We start from the raw sequence: 16,684 nt of genomic DNA on the forward strand, positions 1-16,684 counted from the left end.
TTATACGCCGTTCCGACTGCGGCACCGATGACGAGCACAACCCCTTCCCCAATTCTAACCACTACCATACGCCATCACGTTCAACCGTCATCCCAACAAAAAAGAATCTACGATGTCATGCGTATCGAGCCACTGTCAACTCTCTCTCTTTCTGTGTGTGTGTGTGTGTATATATATATATGTGTGTGTGTATGTGTGTGTCTTTCTATCTCTATCCTCTGTGTAGAAACTCCTGAATAATACGGATTTGGCGTTACGCACGAATGAAAGGTACCTCGGGCAAAATACGAGTAGCATGGCTGCTGTGGTTGGCTGCCGCTTTTGCTCGACGCCTCGTGTTACCTTTTCTAGAAATGAACGTGCCTCTCGTGGATAGTGTACATACGGATACATTACCGTGTATCTTAATCATTAAAAAAAAAGACAACTCATATTTGAAAAAGAAATAAAGTTAACAAAAATTTGATATTTCTTAAAGATCAGCATAAATATTATTAATATGTTACGTCATGTTGGAATTTCTTATTACAAAATAGAAAAATAAATATAAAAAATATTAAATGTATAATAAACCTAATCAAAAATGATTATTATCGATTCAGCAAAAAACACAATTACACTTCATAATTTAAATTACAAATGTCTAAAAATACAGAAGATATAAACTAAGGATCTATCTATATCAATATCTTTTGCATTATTTAAAGAATTATAATAAAAATAACTTGGAATTTTTTCGCGAATTAGACGAATGTTATATTGTATATTCTCTTTCTTGTTAGCTTAATATAAATCTCTAATCCTAATTCGGTTAAAAAAAGGTGGTCCTTTCATCGCGATCGTTATGACGGCAACTCCAAAGGCAAAATCTAAATCGTCGTGCTCGTATGAACCCCCCAATGCATTGTGCGTTCTGCCCTCTTCGTTACGGTGTGACGAGCTGTTTCGTTGGGATATGATGGTCATTGGCAAGTTCGACCCTCCCTCCCTGACACGCGACACCGATGACGCGCAAATCTACGCTCGAAATATTGCGACGGTGGTTAGCCTCGTTACGAACTTTTGTATGTATATACATACATACATCGGATTATCGACAAAGAGTTTTTAACGAGCTCGGTTGTTCGTCGTTCATACATTCGATCTGTAATACATGCTAGTGCATCATTCTTTAGCTTTTAAGAATTAATAGCTTCCCATTCGTTCTTTATTTTATGAATATTACATTCGTGCCTACTTTTCGCGTGATTTTTGTGGTATCAGTTAAATGAATTTATTTTTGTATTTAACAGAAGTAAACGAAAGCTCGAAATTATTTCAAAACTCCAAAATATCGGGATTCTCGAGAATTTCGGAAATCTAAATCTCCAATACTAACTTACAACGTGTATTTGACAACATCAGTAGATCGTTACTAACAATAGTTTTCAACGTTTTTCGCAAAATAATTATAATTAATAAATATATTGTTCCTTTAAGAAATATTTTGTCCAATTTGATTATTTTATACTGCGAGATTCGAAAATGTCGCAAAAAATAAGAACCCAAAACCAAAGTCGTATTCAATAAAGTTAGTCCACTAATGTGATTCAAGTTCTCCAAATTCTTGGGAATCCTGATATTTTTGAATCTCAAGATACTTTCGACATTTGATCTGATCCCGAAAAAATTCTTAACCTGTCACGACGTTCTTGAGTTCTTGCAAATTTCTGGTCTTTTACAAATAATATAATATTTATTTATAAATATCAATAAAATTTTTAAAAGGAAAAAGTACTAAAATTTTAACAACAAAACATTAAAAACATTATTATTTATTAGAAACAATGAAAGAATTTATAGTATCCAAAAAAAACGTCTACGATGTTTAGTTTATCATCTAAAAATGAATCGAAACATATGAATGTGATTCACCATTGTACACAGTAACTGTTACTATTTATCTTCAACAAAAAAAAAACATTCAACAGAGTAATCGTCATCATTGAGCATATACAAAGCGCAAAAAGTGACGATTAAGATAAATCGTGCAATGTTAAAAAAAAGCGAACAAAGCAGTGAATCATTTGAGTGAACGATCTCGTCACGAAAAAATAACTCTTCGCTCTTTGCTAAAAATCGTGATCGTATTTACGAATAGAAATGAACAAGAAGAAGATAAAGAAAAAGAGAAAAAAAGAAGAAAAGGATGAAGAACTTTTTGAAGCGTGTCATATCTTTTCAACCTTAAACAACGATGAATATCGAATGAGCAAGAACAATGAGCACAGCACCGATGAGAGTACAAAACGGCTACAGCTCGTTTTCACTATGGCACCTCGGATGGAAGAACTCTCTTACATTTCATTCTATTCTTCCTAATTTTTAGCGAATATTTCAGTATGAACGTAAAACTGTCGTCTCACATTTGTATACTATAATGTTTCGATTGTTTGAAGAATCGCTAAAAATCCGTCTATCTTTCTTTTTTACTTCGTGCTGGTAATTATACATTTATTGTATATATGACAAGAAAAGAAAAATTTTAAGCAAATAATAATTTATGCATAATTTAAATAATACGATAATTAATTTCCTTTTAGTTATAATATTAAAGATAAATTATTCCATATGATATTATTTCAGTTGGTTTTCATGCAAAAGATATTTCGTAGATATGAAAAAAAAAATATTATCTAAAAAAAAAAAGATCTATATAGAAGCTCGATATCGGAAAATCGTATCACGTGGAAGACTATGACAAGTAAAGAATAAAAACGTCGCGTCTTTCGTATCAAGCCACGTGTCAAATTCGAATTTTCCTTGATCTCTCAACGGAGTCGATCTTATGATCATAAATCTGGTCGCCCTGTGGAAATTGCTTTTTCTCTGTTACCACGAACCAAACGATTTTTCCTTCCCGTTTTTCGTTAGAAAGAAATAGATAAAGAGAAAGAAAGGGAAAAGAAGAAGAGATGTCTTTTTCTTCCTTCATTCTCGTTTTCTTTCTCTCTTTCTCTCTCGAATAATCCCGAAATAAATTCTCAGACGAACGCACGCGATGGTCTTATAGGAAGCACCACCAACCCCTGGATTCGGTGTTGTTCAAGGGACGATTCGACGTGCGTCTCTTATCATCTCACCCTCGATCATTCGAGCTTGGCAACGACTTCTCGTAATTCGCGTTCACCCGCGCGAAGAAGAATCTCAGTTAACGCCCGAGAACCAAGGAAATGCTCCTTAAATGCCATTTCCTCGATCTCGAATTCCTCGCAAGGAAATAATACCTTATATATGTATATATATATCTACTTATGTAGACGTATATACACACGTATACATACATAAATGCAATTATATTGTATACTTGTATATAGATTATTTGCTGAATGAGAATGGTAGTAGGAAGGTGGGATGCCAAATAAACGGCTACGCAAAGTTTTCGATCGACGAACGGCGTCGATGCATCCCTTCCTATCCAACAGCCTAGAGAGAAAGAGACAGAGGAGGGGAGAGAGGAAGAGAAGAATAGAAGGTGGAGGGTTGCGAGAGTTACCCTCGCATATGTGCACTTGCTCGTGCGTGATGTGCACCCTCCGAGCGCGTGTCTGACGCGCTCGACTACCAGCCGCTTCAAAACAACCTTCCATTCTCTTCTACCACGTTCTATTCTCTTCGAATTACTCCGATCTCGCGCTAGAATCCCTCCTCTCCAGGCGATAAACCGACGCTTCTTTTTTTGTTGTCTCTTCCAACGAGTCTCAGCTTCTAACGTGGTGAGACGAGTCCTATGAAAACGTCAAGTTCGTCTTCTATGAACCATTTTTCATAGGTGGAAAAAAAAGGGAGACAAAAAGACTTCTACGTTGAACAAAAGCGATCCTATGAAGAAGAAAATACAGACTGACTGACTGACGTAACTCGTTACGAATCATTTTCTATAATTATGTCGTTTCTCTGAAATATTTCGGAGTGATCTTCAATTTAATATGTAAAAAAAAAAGATAATGAATAAAATATCCGTTCGTATAACTCGTTATACCTTTCTCACCCGGTATATACAATTTTGTACGATTTTCTAAGAAATGATTCTCATTTCCTCCCTGCGAAAGAAATAAGTAGAGAAACTTAGCAAGTATCTCATAATTTCCTCCGAAAAAGTATCACTGCTATTGTTATTACATAACACGCTTGAGACTCCCAGGGCAATAACAACTTCGAAATAAGTTGTACGTCTAAAGAGAGATGGGGAGAGAAAGAGAGAGAAATAGAGAAAAATAGAAATATATATATATATAAAGAGAAACAGAGAAAGAGAGGAGGAGAGAGAGAGAGAGAGAAAGAAAGAAAGAAAGAGAAAGAAGAGATCACGAGGCGAGAAAAGTCGAAGGCGAGAACGTAGAAGCTCCATGGTGAATTAAGAGCGGGTATTAATCTTCCATGCTTCCACTTCCAGTCAGCACCTGTCTCCAGGGTTCGTTATGGAACGACCTGTAGCGAACACGCACGTAATACCTACCTCGACGAAGAGAATCTACGTGCCTGCCGGTGCAACGCTGTTGGGTGATGAAGGAAGTGAGTTGGGTGGAGAAAGAGAAGAGGGAAAGAGAGAGGGTGGCACTACTACTACTACTACCAACGGCAAGCCCCAAGGACGCAAGGGGTGGAGTGCACGAGAGCTCAATATATATTAAGATCCACGAACCCCTCCAGTAGACTAAAAGTTCGTCCACCCCAGACACAGCCTCCACGTAGTCTTCCCGTACTTTCTCTACCCTCCACACTCCAATGGGAGCGGCTACACCATCGGAATTGCGATTATGGTGGCAATATTACGATGAGAGGGGAACAGAGAGAGTGAGAGAGAGAGAGAGAGTGGGTAGAAGATGGGGTAGAGAATTCTTTTTCTTCCATCCTTAACCATTCGCTCTCTCTTTATCTTTTCCTCATTCTTTTTTCAAGCTTTTCGAATCTTCCTCTTTTAAGATAATACCTCTAAACGCATACTTAGACGCAGTTTGCGTGATTCAAGGGAAGGAGGAAAAATGAAAATTTTCACCTAGCAGACCTTTTTTCTCTCTCTATCTCTATTTCTTTTTCATATTTTTAGAAAGTTTTGTTAACCTTGAATTAAGCGAGATTTGCCTCTCCCTTTTCTTTCATCCCAATTTTCTCTCGCGAACTCCATAAAAGGATCTAGCGTGTCGGATGATAATAAAATCAGATAGTCCTTCTCGATCTCTTTTCATTCACGATCTCTCCTCTCTCTCTTTTCCTCTCTCTTTTTTCTTTCCCACTTCTATTAAGAAAGAACAATACAGCTGCGGCTTATTGCCTTTGTTCTAAATCGACAATTTAAATCTACAATATTAACCAAGAAAGAGATTCATGAAAAACAAAAATGGAAGATCGGCCAAGGGCGTGTTAAACGTTTATCAAGATGCGATGATGGTGATGAAAATATAATTTTATGGAATAAGAGAAAGAAAGAGGGAATGATTTGCAAGGAAGATTCTTCACGATCCGTGAAAGATTTTCTTAAACCCGTTGGAGCTTGAAGATGCCTTCGAATAGAGACGATTCCTCGCGAACGAACGTAGAAACGTTTCGTTATCGTCATGAAGCAGTAAGAAGGCACAAAGAAAGTCGTTACGGAATAATACAGCATTCTGGCACACAGGGATCTCATTTCTCTTCTTCTCGTTTTTCCATATCCTAAATAAAAGGAAAAAAGAAAAAACGAATAGAAGTATAAGAAAGAAAGAAAGAGAAAGAGATAATAGCCAAAAAGAAGCATCATCTTTTCTCCTCCTTCTTTTTCTCATGGACTCCGCAATAATTTCTTCACGTAAGCGTGGAACCATAGAAGGAATTTATTACGACCTCCCTGCCGGAAAGACATTCGCGAGAGGAAATCTTCAGTACGGGAGGGAGGGGGAGCTCTGGCCTGCTCGATTCGCTATCTTTCCTCTCCCTTTTGTCTCTCCTTTCTCTCTCTCTCTCTCTGTAGCATATAGCGTATCGAAGGAGACGACGAGAGAAGAGTAGGACGACAATGACAACGACGAAGACGACGAACGAGGAGGACGGATCCTTCTTGCTCGGCTGGAACTTTTTGCGGTCTCTCTCGGGACGAGCTCGAGTCAAGGGAGGCAATAAAACTAATGGTAACGCGCGCCGGTAATTCCTTGCGGTCTGTTTGTCGCAAGTCGACGACCTATCTTCTCTCTTTCTCTCACTAAGTAGAGGAAGGATCAAGGATACACACAGGATATCGAAGCGAGCCGAGCCCTCGAGCAAAGTCTAGGATACTACCTATAGGTATATGTGTATGTGTGTAAGTATATCCATATACACATACACACACATATATACATACATAAATACAGTCGTATATGTATCTAAATCGACGAAGCTTGATCCTCGAATCTGAGACAAGATCCCAACTGCGGTAGTCCCCGAGCCAAAGACTTTCCCCTTACCTTCTTTTAAAGACAAGACAAGAAGAAGCCCGTTTGCTGACTACGAGAACTCGTAGCCTCTTCCGCAAAGCGACCGTAAAACCCGTTTTGCGCGGGATACGCCTCGGGGAATCCGAGGATTCGAGAAAAGCTGATTTCACTCGATGCTGACTTGCTCCTTCGGAGGGTAAACTTTGCTTATGTTTACGCGTGAAAACCTACGCGTTCTTGTAAATACATTTTTAGTATCGTCTTGAAAATATTCGATAAGGACGCGATTGAAATAAACTTACTCTCCCCCTTTCTCTTTCTCTATCTTTATTTCTCTCTCTCTCTCTCTCTCTCTTTCTCTCTTTTTCTTGCTTTCTAGTCTTTCTTTACTCTTACCACTTCACGCGAAAAAAAATAGGTCACCCTTTAATGTTCATACGTATATACCTAAGGTATATATATATATATACATACGTACATATACGAGGTGAAAAATCCGTCGAAAATATTTCTCTATCGTGTATTTAAAAGCATATACTAAAAACGAGCAAGAACAGTTCTGCGTCCTCCTTTGAGAAAAGAAGCCGATTCGTTGTTCTTTCGCAACGTCAATGGAAGTTTTATATGTACTACATTACCTACGTTCACTCGTACCGTGGCAAGGCTCCCCCTTCTCTATGGCCCCGTTTTCCGATAGTCTATTGTAAATCCTATTTTTCATATTCTTTTTTCCAAGCACAGGGGTGGTTGCATTGTTGTTTCGTGTACTCTCGAGAGAGTTGTTTTATCGAGTCGTGATAATCGATCGAAATGAACGGAAACAGGCTGCTTGCAATTAATTGTTAGTGGACGCGTCAAATTTGAACGAGCAACTTTTCAATGAAATTGCATAAGAGTATTTGAAATGAGTTTACGAATTTCTCCTGTACAAGTACGGACGTGATTTACTGTTTGCTTGATGTAAATTTGCGTTCAGCGAAATAGTACGCAGGGAGCGCAAACGGATGGCGAAAAAGAACCAAACAAACCAAAATTAGAGGTGGGAAGTCGTAGGAGTCGAAAACGAAGTTCCCTAAGGACTTAATACGGTCTGATTCGTTTGACGATTTCGTGATTGCGAGTCTCGCTCCAAAAATAGTCAACGAGAAGAGGTCTCCGTACCTTCCGTCGCGCGTCCTTAACCCGTCATTGCGAGGCTAAGAGAGAGGAGTACCACCAATGTGGTACTCCACGCAATTAGATAGAAGTTGTTTACATCGGAGAACGGAGTTCGATAATTAAGGACACTTTCATTCGTTACTTGCAGTGGGTGGAAGAGTCGTTCACAAACTTCGACAAGGGCATCAATTGGCGGAGTTACGTCGTCTGCGACGTCGCTTACAACAACGTGAACAATTGGCTTTGGACGCCGTTTATCGAGAGGGGTCCGGCGAACCGCATGTACATAGAAATCAAATTCACGACACGAGACTGCTCGTTGTTCCCTGGAAATGCTCTTAGCTGCAAGGAGACCTTCAGTCTTCTCTACTATGAGTTTGACGCCGCTACGAAAGAGCCACCTCCATGGGAGCCGGACAGTTATAAACTAATCGGTAAGTTTTAGAGAAATGCATGAATCTTTTATATAATATCCGTAATGTTAATTTTTATTTCTCATCAAGAGAAATAAAAAAATATGATAATATTAAAACGTTTCAGGACGCATAGCGGCTGGCGAGGGTAGATTCAACACAAATACGGAAGTGGTGATTAACACTGAAATAAAATCCGTACCAGTGACGAAAAAAGGCATATACTTTGCCTTCCGTGATCAAGGTGCCTGTATCTCGCTTCTCGCCATAAAGGTTTATTACATAAGTTGTCCGGAGATTTCGGTGAACTTCGCTCATTACCCGGCGACACCGACCGGCCGCGAAGTCGCCGTGGTCGAACAAACGATCGGCACCTGCGTAGAAAATGCCATTAAAATAGAAACACCGACGTTTCTCTGCAAGGGTGATGGTAAATGGTATCTACCCAGTGGTGGATGTCATTGCAAACCTGGCTACCAAGCGGATGTTGAACAGCAGCAGTGCATTCAGTGCCCGATCGGTAGATTCAAGCACGAGGCTGGACCTCATAGCTGCGAGGAGTGTCCCAATCATAGCAAATCCACCGAGTACGCTATCACCGAGTGCCGGTGCGATACCGATTATTACAGAGCCGTGGATGATCCCAAGATTATGCCCTGCACACGTAAGTTTTCCTCTAATTGGAATCTAATCTATTGGATCTCCTTTGACTGTTTTTATTTTATAACCATTTGTTCCTTCCTATCTGCCAGAACCACCGTCGGCGCCTCAGAACCTAACCGTCAATTTCGTGGACCAATCGACGGTGATTCTTTCGTGGAACGCACCGCACAAACTCGGTGGTAGGACCGACACAACTTATAGAGTCGTTTGCGATGCATGCAGTATGGGTGTTAAATACATACCCAACACGGTAAGCCGATAACATAATTGAAACTTTCAATTCTTATAACATTTGTTTTGCTCTCTATAACGCATGTTTGTCATAACAGGAGATTTTCAACGATACGAAGATCACGATTACAGGCCTAAATGCCGTAACGACCTACCGTTTCCAAGTGTTCGCCGAAAATGGGGTATCTGCTCAAGCTGGAAAGTCGGAATACGTGGACATCACGGTCACCACAGAAGCGAGCGTACCAAGTTTAGTGAGCAACGTTAGAATCACGAGCGTCAAAAGTTCCGAACTGAGCATTAGTTGGGATGCACCGGTTACAGAAGTAGGTGGAGATAGCGATCACGTCGAGAGATACGAAGGTAATTATATGAATTCGTGTTTTGCTAAATTCTAATTTATATCAATGAAGTCGAAGATGTTTATTGAAACTTTCAATTCTTACAGTGAGGTGTTATCCTCGCTTTGACGATGCCATTAACGCTACTGTGATCCAAACTTCGGATCTCTCTGCCACGTTTAAAGGCCTAAAACCATCAACAGATTACGCGATTCAAGTTCGAGCTAAAACGACACGTGGTTGGGGCGAATATACCCCTGTTATCTACAAAAAGACACCTCACGCGATGGGACTTGGTAATGACACGTAGAATATTGTATTATATAAATTACTATACTCGTTTTTTAACATAATACGTTATTATTTTAGACTATGTTGGTGAAGATGATAATATGCAGGTTAGAATTATCGCCGGTGCAGTCGTTGCAGTCGTCGTTCTTCTAGTTATTATCATCGTCTTGACTGTTCTCTTCCTGAGAAGGTAACCGAATCGCTTAAAATATCGTTTTTCTCATCTTTTTTTAAAAGAAAGAACCTCTTCACAGAAACCCTTTACATTTAAACCCATACGCTTCACTCGACTCGACTCATATAATGCAATTTCGATGCAGCAGGGCCTCAGACGAGTGTAACAAGAAACAGCCGAGCGATTGTGACACCTTGGAATACAGAAACGGCGAAGGTACGTTTATCGCTCGCCAGACGGCTCCAACTTTTCTATTCTATTTATAAACTTATTATCGCTACCACACCCCCCCTATCACTATCATAGTTGTCTCACTGCGCCCTCGTGTCTTGTGACTAATACATTTTTAAACCACTGACCTATTTAGAACCAGCAAGTATTGAAAAGATCCACTTTCGAACACCCCTTGTATACAAACCCCGTTACGATAATGTCTTGTCACTAAAACATCCAGTATATTTTATTTAGTATGGTCTTTCTTTGCGCGTACGCGTGCGCGCGCGCGCGTGTCGTGTGCGTGTGGTATGCGTGTGTACGTGCGTACATGCGCATACACGTACGTGTGTGTGTTGTGTGAAAGAGAGAATGTAAGAGATAAATGAGAGCGATAGAGAAACTGCGAAATCAAGAGAAAGAAAAAAAAAGAGAAGCAAGAAGAGAAAAGGCAGTCGGGCCCTTCCGATGTCCTCATCTTTTTTTTTTTTGTGGAGGACGTAGTACAGTGAGAGACACGATCGCTTTCTGACCAAAATTCACATTCGATTTGGCCCGTAGACGATATAATAATTATTCTAACCACATTCTTTCGATTCTTTCTTTTCATGTGCGATTCCCCTAATCTATCGAACCTGCCTCCATGAAAAATCCATGAAAAAACCCAATGAAACAATGTACACAATCGCCTGCTACTACAGGACTAGTTGTGACCTACAGTAAGTCTTCTCCAACACCTCAAGTTTTTTTTTCTTCTTTAGGATTCTCGGTTTTTGCATAGATTTTATTTTCTTGCACCCCCGTATATATACATGGTTCATGCATCTTTTGACGTTAGTAATTTAATAGCGTAGAAGCGACTTATACGCGTACTTCCGTTTGCGTTAAATTCGTTTAAAAGGAAAATGAAACAAAGCGATCAACGATCGACCACGCTCATCGCTTCGTCTCATTAGTTTTAAACGGAAGTATGCGAGCATTTGTCGTTATTGCTTGCATATGTGTGTTGCATCATTTTCTTTTTCTCTCTCTTTTTTTTTTTATTTTATATTATATATACGTTTTGCATGAGTATTAATCGTATTGATGTTACGTATCATTTGACGTGCTATCTTCTATCGTTTCTTCTCTATTAATTTATAGCATATTCGCAAGGAATCTAACATAAATGAAATTTGCGAGAAATTTGTTCTCGAAGAAAATCATCGTTGCTCGCGTTAGTCTCATCTCACATAGATCATTATCTTTCGACACTAAAAAGAATAATGATAATTTAAAACGAGCGCGTCATTCGAATTCTCATCATTGCAAAGACCCGCAGCTTTTTTTCTTTTTTTTGCTGTTTGTCAATCAGTGTGTTGGTTGTTGTGTTGTTCACAGTGCACTGCAAAATGGACAGTTCACCGATTGTGACAACCCATACCAACAACAAGAGCAAGTCGTCGCGTAAGTGCTTTGCTAGCAAATCTAAAGAATCTTAATGGAAAACACTGCTCGTAAATCCGTAAATCCTTTTCTATTCTCTTCTTCGCGACAACATACCTACACATACATAAGTACGTAAATATATACCTATATTGATTACGGTTTGAGCTCAGGGATACGCATCATACGTTAGTTTCGCAAGAGTTCCGCTTTTATCATCAACAGAAGTTATTTTTTTCTCCTGTCGCAGTTTCTAGAATTTAGCGTATCAAGTATAGAGCATGCATCATTTCTGGTATCTCAAAATTGCACCGTGTTCTGATTACCTTTTTTTTATTTCTCTTCACCGATGACCGACTCTATTATATCTCCTTTCTGTAACATTCTACGAGAAACAACGGATGTATACTGGGTTTATATCGATTTACAGAAAGAGGGAGGGAAAAAAGGTAGAGAGAGAGAGAAAGAGAATGAAAGAAGGGATGAAAGGGAGAAAGAGGAAGGGAGGAGAGAGAGAAAGAAAGAAAAAGAGAGAGAAAGATAAAGGAAGAAAAAGAAAGAGAAAGAAATGAAACCAGCGATATTTACTGTTGTCCTATATATATAGTATATTTTTTAAAAGTATAGACCCGGAAACATCTGCCATCCGATAAGACGAACACCAATATAGTACTAACGAGTCGGATACATCGTACTTGACAAACAATTCAATGTCCAGGCATGTAACAATATTATGGTACTGGCATGTGAATTTGTTCATTAAAAAGAGCTACATTCGATAAAAGTTTTGTTTCTTTGTACCAAAAAGAAAAAAAAATGAAAAAAGAAATTTGCAAAAGCAATTTAGAAAGAATTAAAACTAATTATCGAATATCCTGAAAGTTTGTTTTTTTTTATTACGTTGTTATTTGGAGTTTATGGAATTTCATTTCGAAGAATCGCGTACAAAAAAAAAGCAATATCAAACAAAATAAAGGTGTGCGAGTGTTTACGGGATGAAAAAAATGTTGAAAGAGTTCCGCTAAAATTTCACACACACACACCGACCCCCGTCTTAATATAATGAACTCTGTTTTCGTGACGTTGCAGTGACGACGCCGCTGTTCACGCCTGCAGTGGGAGTAACTGGAGCGAGTGCTGGAGGTACAGGTGGCACTGGTGCTAGGAGTTACGTTGATCCTCACACCTACGAAGATCCAAATCAGGCAGTTCGAGAATTTGCAAGAGAGATTGACGCTGGATACATCACAATAGAAGCCATCATCGGTAAATTAAAATTGTCTTTTGCGTTTTATATTGTTACTTAATACATGTGCAACTACTAAAACGCAATATAATCTTTCATAGGTGGTGGTGAATTCGGAGACGTTTGTCGTGGCAAGTTGAAACTACCACCAGATGGTCGAACGGAAATCGACGTGGCCATAAAGACACTGAAACCAGGCTCTGCTGACAAAGCACGGAACGACTTTTTAACGGAAGCCTCAATAATGGGTCAATTCGAGCACCCCAATGTGATATTCCTTCAGGGTGTTGTGACCAAGAGCAATCCAGTGATGATCATTACTGAGTTTATGGAGAACGGAAGTTTGGACACTTTCCTTCGTGCGAACGACGGTAAATTCCAAGTGCTCCAACTCGTCGGTATGCTTCGTGGCATAGCCAGTGGTATGCAGTATCTCGCTGAAATGAATTACGTGCATCGTGATCTCGCGGCAAGGAATGTCCTAGTGAATGCTGCTCTGGTTTGTAAGATAGCTGATTTTGGACTGAGCCGAGAGATTGAGAGTGCGACAGAGGGTGCATATACGACCAGGGTACGTCCAAACAAAGTAGAACAAAATTCTTTATTTTATTAGTAGTATCGATGTAATTTATGTACGTATAATTATGTGTGATATCTTGTTGGTTAAAATTAGGGCGGTAAGATTCCGGTACGATGGACAGCACCAGAAGCAATAGCATTCCGTAAATTCACTAGCGCCTCCGATGTCTGGAGTATGGGTATCGTTTGCTGGGAAGTCATGTCCTATGGTGAAAGACCATATTGGAATTGGTCTAACCAAGACGTGATAAAGTCGATCGAAAAAGGATACAGACTTCCAGCTCCAATGGACTGTCCCGAAGCAATCTATCAATTAATGCTCGACTGTTGGCAGAAAGAACGAACTCATCGGCCTACATTCGCCAATCTCACTCAGACATTGGACAAACTCATACGAAGTCCGGACACTTTGAGGAAAATCGCGCAGAACAGGTAACAATCTACTTCAATCTACATTGCGTTAAGATAACTCGATAAAACGATTAATTAACGTCAGATTTACGACTGACAATTATCGTCGAACATTCGTTTTTATCCTCGGTAAAAAACGGTCGTACGTCGGAAAAGACTATTTTATCTCAGGGATTCGATATACATGTTATACTTATATTCAATATATGTATAGTGCGGCGTAATAATTACATAAAACGTAGTACGAAAAGTGCTAGCAAATATAATTTTTCGCCTTCATCGTACGAACGAATGACTCGCCGGAAGAACGACAAATAAAATTGTACAACTTTATGGACGTGTTATAAGACCTGTGAAAAAAGTCTTTTTTATACAAGAGAAAGGAACTTCTCTCACCTGTTTCTCTTGCTCTCTATCTCTCTCTTCGTCCACAGTTTTGCAATTTTCTCTTCCTTCCGTCCGGTCGTTCGGCTGTCATCGTTTAACATAAATCATGTCGCATGCCACGCGAGTCACACTTCGTGTCCATAAATTAATTTTTCTCTTGTCAGCTAAAGATATTTTCTGTTATATCTTTTTTGATTATTTGATTTTCTTATAAAAATATTTAAGAAGCTCATCACGCCGCTCTCTGTCTATTTTTCTGTGCTCTACACATACGCTGTTAGAATGGGCTTGGATATGGCGCTCATTTTAAACAAAATGTTAAAACGCTCACAATTAAGCACACACTCGTACACGAGTTAGAACAACGATATGTGTGTGTGTGTATGTGTGTATATGCTAAATGAACTAGTGTCGTGCGCATACGTATAACTCTCATTCTATCTTTCTTTCTCTGTGCTCGAGGCATCGTCGTGTGATACCTCGAAATACCTGATTGGCATTACTGGAAGCGGGTCGTACGTACTGGACTGTTTTTCTCACCTTTCATTTCGCAACTTCTCTTGTTTTATGTTTTTTTTCTTTTTTTCTTTTTTTTTATACTATAATCACTTCTTTACAAGAGATGGCGCTGCAACTTTTTACAATTTTTCAGAAAATCGATCTCTTCAAAATTAATATTTCAATTTTCGCGACTGGATCGTATTTTTCTTTTCAAACCTTACGTAAATTTTTTTTAACGTCACGTAATATTAATCAAAATCGTTGCGTCCGTCGTTGTCGTCGTCGGTGTCGTTGTCATTGAAAAACTTCTTTCATATTTTTCTTACATTTTGACACACACAATTTTCGAACGTGACACCATCGCGGCTTTGCACACGAGTATCTTTTTTACCGCGCGTCTTTCAAATAGCTTCAATTCTCTTTTCTTCGCTCGTTCCTTTCCACACCTTCCAAAGAAAAACTTCAAGTTTCTCCGCAGCGTTGTTACCTGCCAGCCGGGAGGAAAATTAATTTATGGACGAAAGTCGTCTACGTCATTATTTTCGCGGGATATTTTTTCTTTCACGACTCAAGAAAAAAAAAGAAACCGTTAACGAATTAAACAAAAAAGAAAGCGGAAAATATATATAAAGAAAAAGAAAAAAGCGCGTGTTGTACTGCAGTGGCTTTCAAAAAGCTTTTGTCGCTTTTGGCGCTTATCATTTCCGTAGATACCATTATTTCCGATTTTCTAAACCTTTTATTCCCTCTTTGATCAAGCTTGCTATTACTTACTACCGAACGTGTGAACGGGGATAGAGTAACCAACAATTTTTTTGCTATTCGCCAACTGAAATTCTTTCTATTCAGCAACAATACAAGTTAACACATGATCCAATATATATTTTTATTTTCTTCGTGACGTTGCATATTCAAAACTGACTTTGTCAAATTTTCTCTACAATTTATTTCTCACTTTTAACAACTGTACATTATCTAAATACGATGAGAATGATATCAAACATATTTACCTTTATCTCCGTTGACGCGATCAAAGGTAGAAGCATCGTGTAACACGTTGAACGCAGGCCAGGATGGGAAATCCATGATTCCTCTCGGACTAACTTTTCATTTTCTTCCTCTCTTTCTCTCTCTCTCTCTCTCTCTGTGTCTCTCTGCCTTTGTTAATTTCTATTCAATTCCCAAGAACAACAACTTGTCCTTCTTCGTACCTATCTATCTCCGGCAGGCCAGCACCCTTTTTTCTGGGCTAATTCTTTGTGGTTTTGGTTTTGTGGTGTCTTTGGTACCCGACTACGAACTGCTACGACAACTACTGCTACCATCCACGTTCGCTACCTACTACGTTCGCAACGTGACAACAACAACAGCGTGAGGCCGCCCGCACACAATCCGTACTATGTCACAAGCCATACGGCTGCCGCCCAGGCTGCAGCAGCAGCGGCGGCGGCTGCTGCCACGGCGGCTGCCACGGCTGCCTCGGCGGCTGTTCCGGTACCAGGTGCACCCACAACGGGACCGTTCCCCGTAGACGTGGTCGGTCATCAGGCCCATCAGGCCCAGTCAGCGATTGCCGTTCCAGTAATGCCACCAGGAGCCGCCCGTAGCCTACACTATCACACACACGCAGCAACACACGCACTGCCACATCAACCACCTCTCACATATCCTAATTGGGTTCCCTTCACTCACTTTGGTTGATTTTCATCCTCCCTTACCGATTTATCCTAATCATTTCCTCTCATCTATTTCCATTCACCAAAGGGATTCTAATTGATATTATAAATTATAGCCTACCTAAACCTATGTGTATATATATACATGCATACATACGTTTATATTACGATCATCGTTTTCGATTAATAGTTCTCAACTTTATCCAAGATTATATAGTATATATATATATCAAAAGCCGTAGATGAAGAATTTATTATTATTAATTATTAATTATTAATTATTATTATTAATTATTAATTATTATTATTATTATTATTATTATTATTATTATATTATTATTATAAAATATTAATATATTATTATATAATATATTAATATTATTATTATTATTATTATTATTATTATTATATTATTATATTATTATTATTATTATTATTATTATTATTATATTATTATATCATCATCATCATCATCATCATCATCATTATCATTATCATTATCATTATCATTATCATTATCATTATCATTAGTATTATCATTAT

At 38.9% G+C, this 16,684-nt stretch overlaps 1 protein-coding gene across 12 annotated transcripts in view; it reads left to right on the top strand.

Annotated features, from left to right (window-relative positions):
• LOC122518405 (ephrin type-B receptor 1) overlaps positions 1–16,684 on the top strand; it is a 159,761-nt gene that overhangs the window by 138,006 nt on the left and 5,071 nt on the right. For 4 of the 12 annotated variants that reach the window (XM_043637337.1, XM_043637328.1, XM_043637318.1 and 1 more), the window contains 12 exons: positions 7,738–8,023; positions 8,130–8,666; positions 8,755–8,915; positions 8,995–9,259; positions 9,345–9,533; positions 9,607–9,718; positions 9,849–9,919; positions 10,618–10,635; positions 11,297–11,362; positions 12,431–12,607; positions 12,689–13,158; positions 13,261–13,598. In XM_043637337.1, the coding sequence (XP_043493272.1) occupies positions 7,738–8,023; positions 8,130–8,666; positions 8,755–8,915; positions 8,995–9,259; positions 9,345–9,533; positions 9,607–9,718; positions 9,849–9,919; positions 10,618–10,635; positions 11,297–11,362; positions 12,431–12,607; positions 12,689–13,158; positions 13,261–13,598 (2,690 nt within the window). The remainder of the gene's footprint in view (positions 1–7,737; positions 8,024–8,129; positions 8,667–8,754; positions 8,916–8,994; positions 9,260–9,344; positions 9,534–9,606; positions 9,719–9,848; positions 9,920–10,617; positions 10,636–11,296; positions 11,363–12,430; positions 12,608–12,688; positions 13,159–13,260; positions 13,599–16,684) is intronic. The other 8 variants (XM_043637379.1, XM_043637406.1, XM_043637348.1 and 5 more) reach the window with 7 other exon arrangements.

This window comes from Polistes fuscatus, unplaced genomic scaffold, assembly GCF_010416935.1.
Source record: "Polistes fuscatus isolate 324 unplaced genomic scaffold, CU_Pfus_HIC Scaffold1, whole genome shotgun sequence".
Lineage (NCBI taxonomy): Eukaryota > Metazoa > Arthropoda > Insecta > Hymenoptera > Vespidae > Polistes > Polistes fuscatus.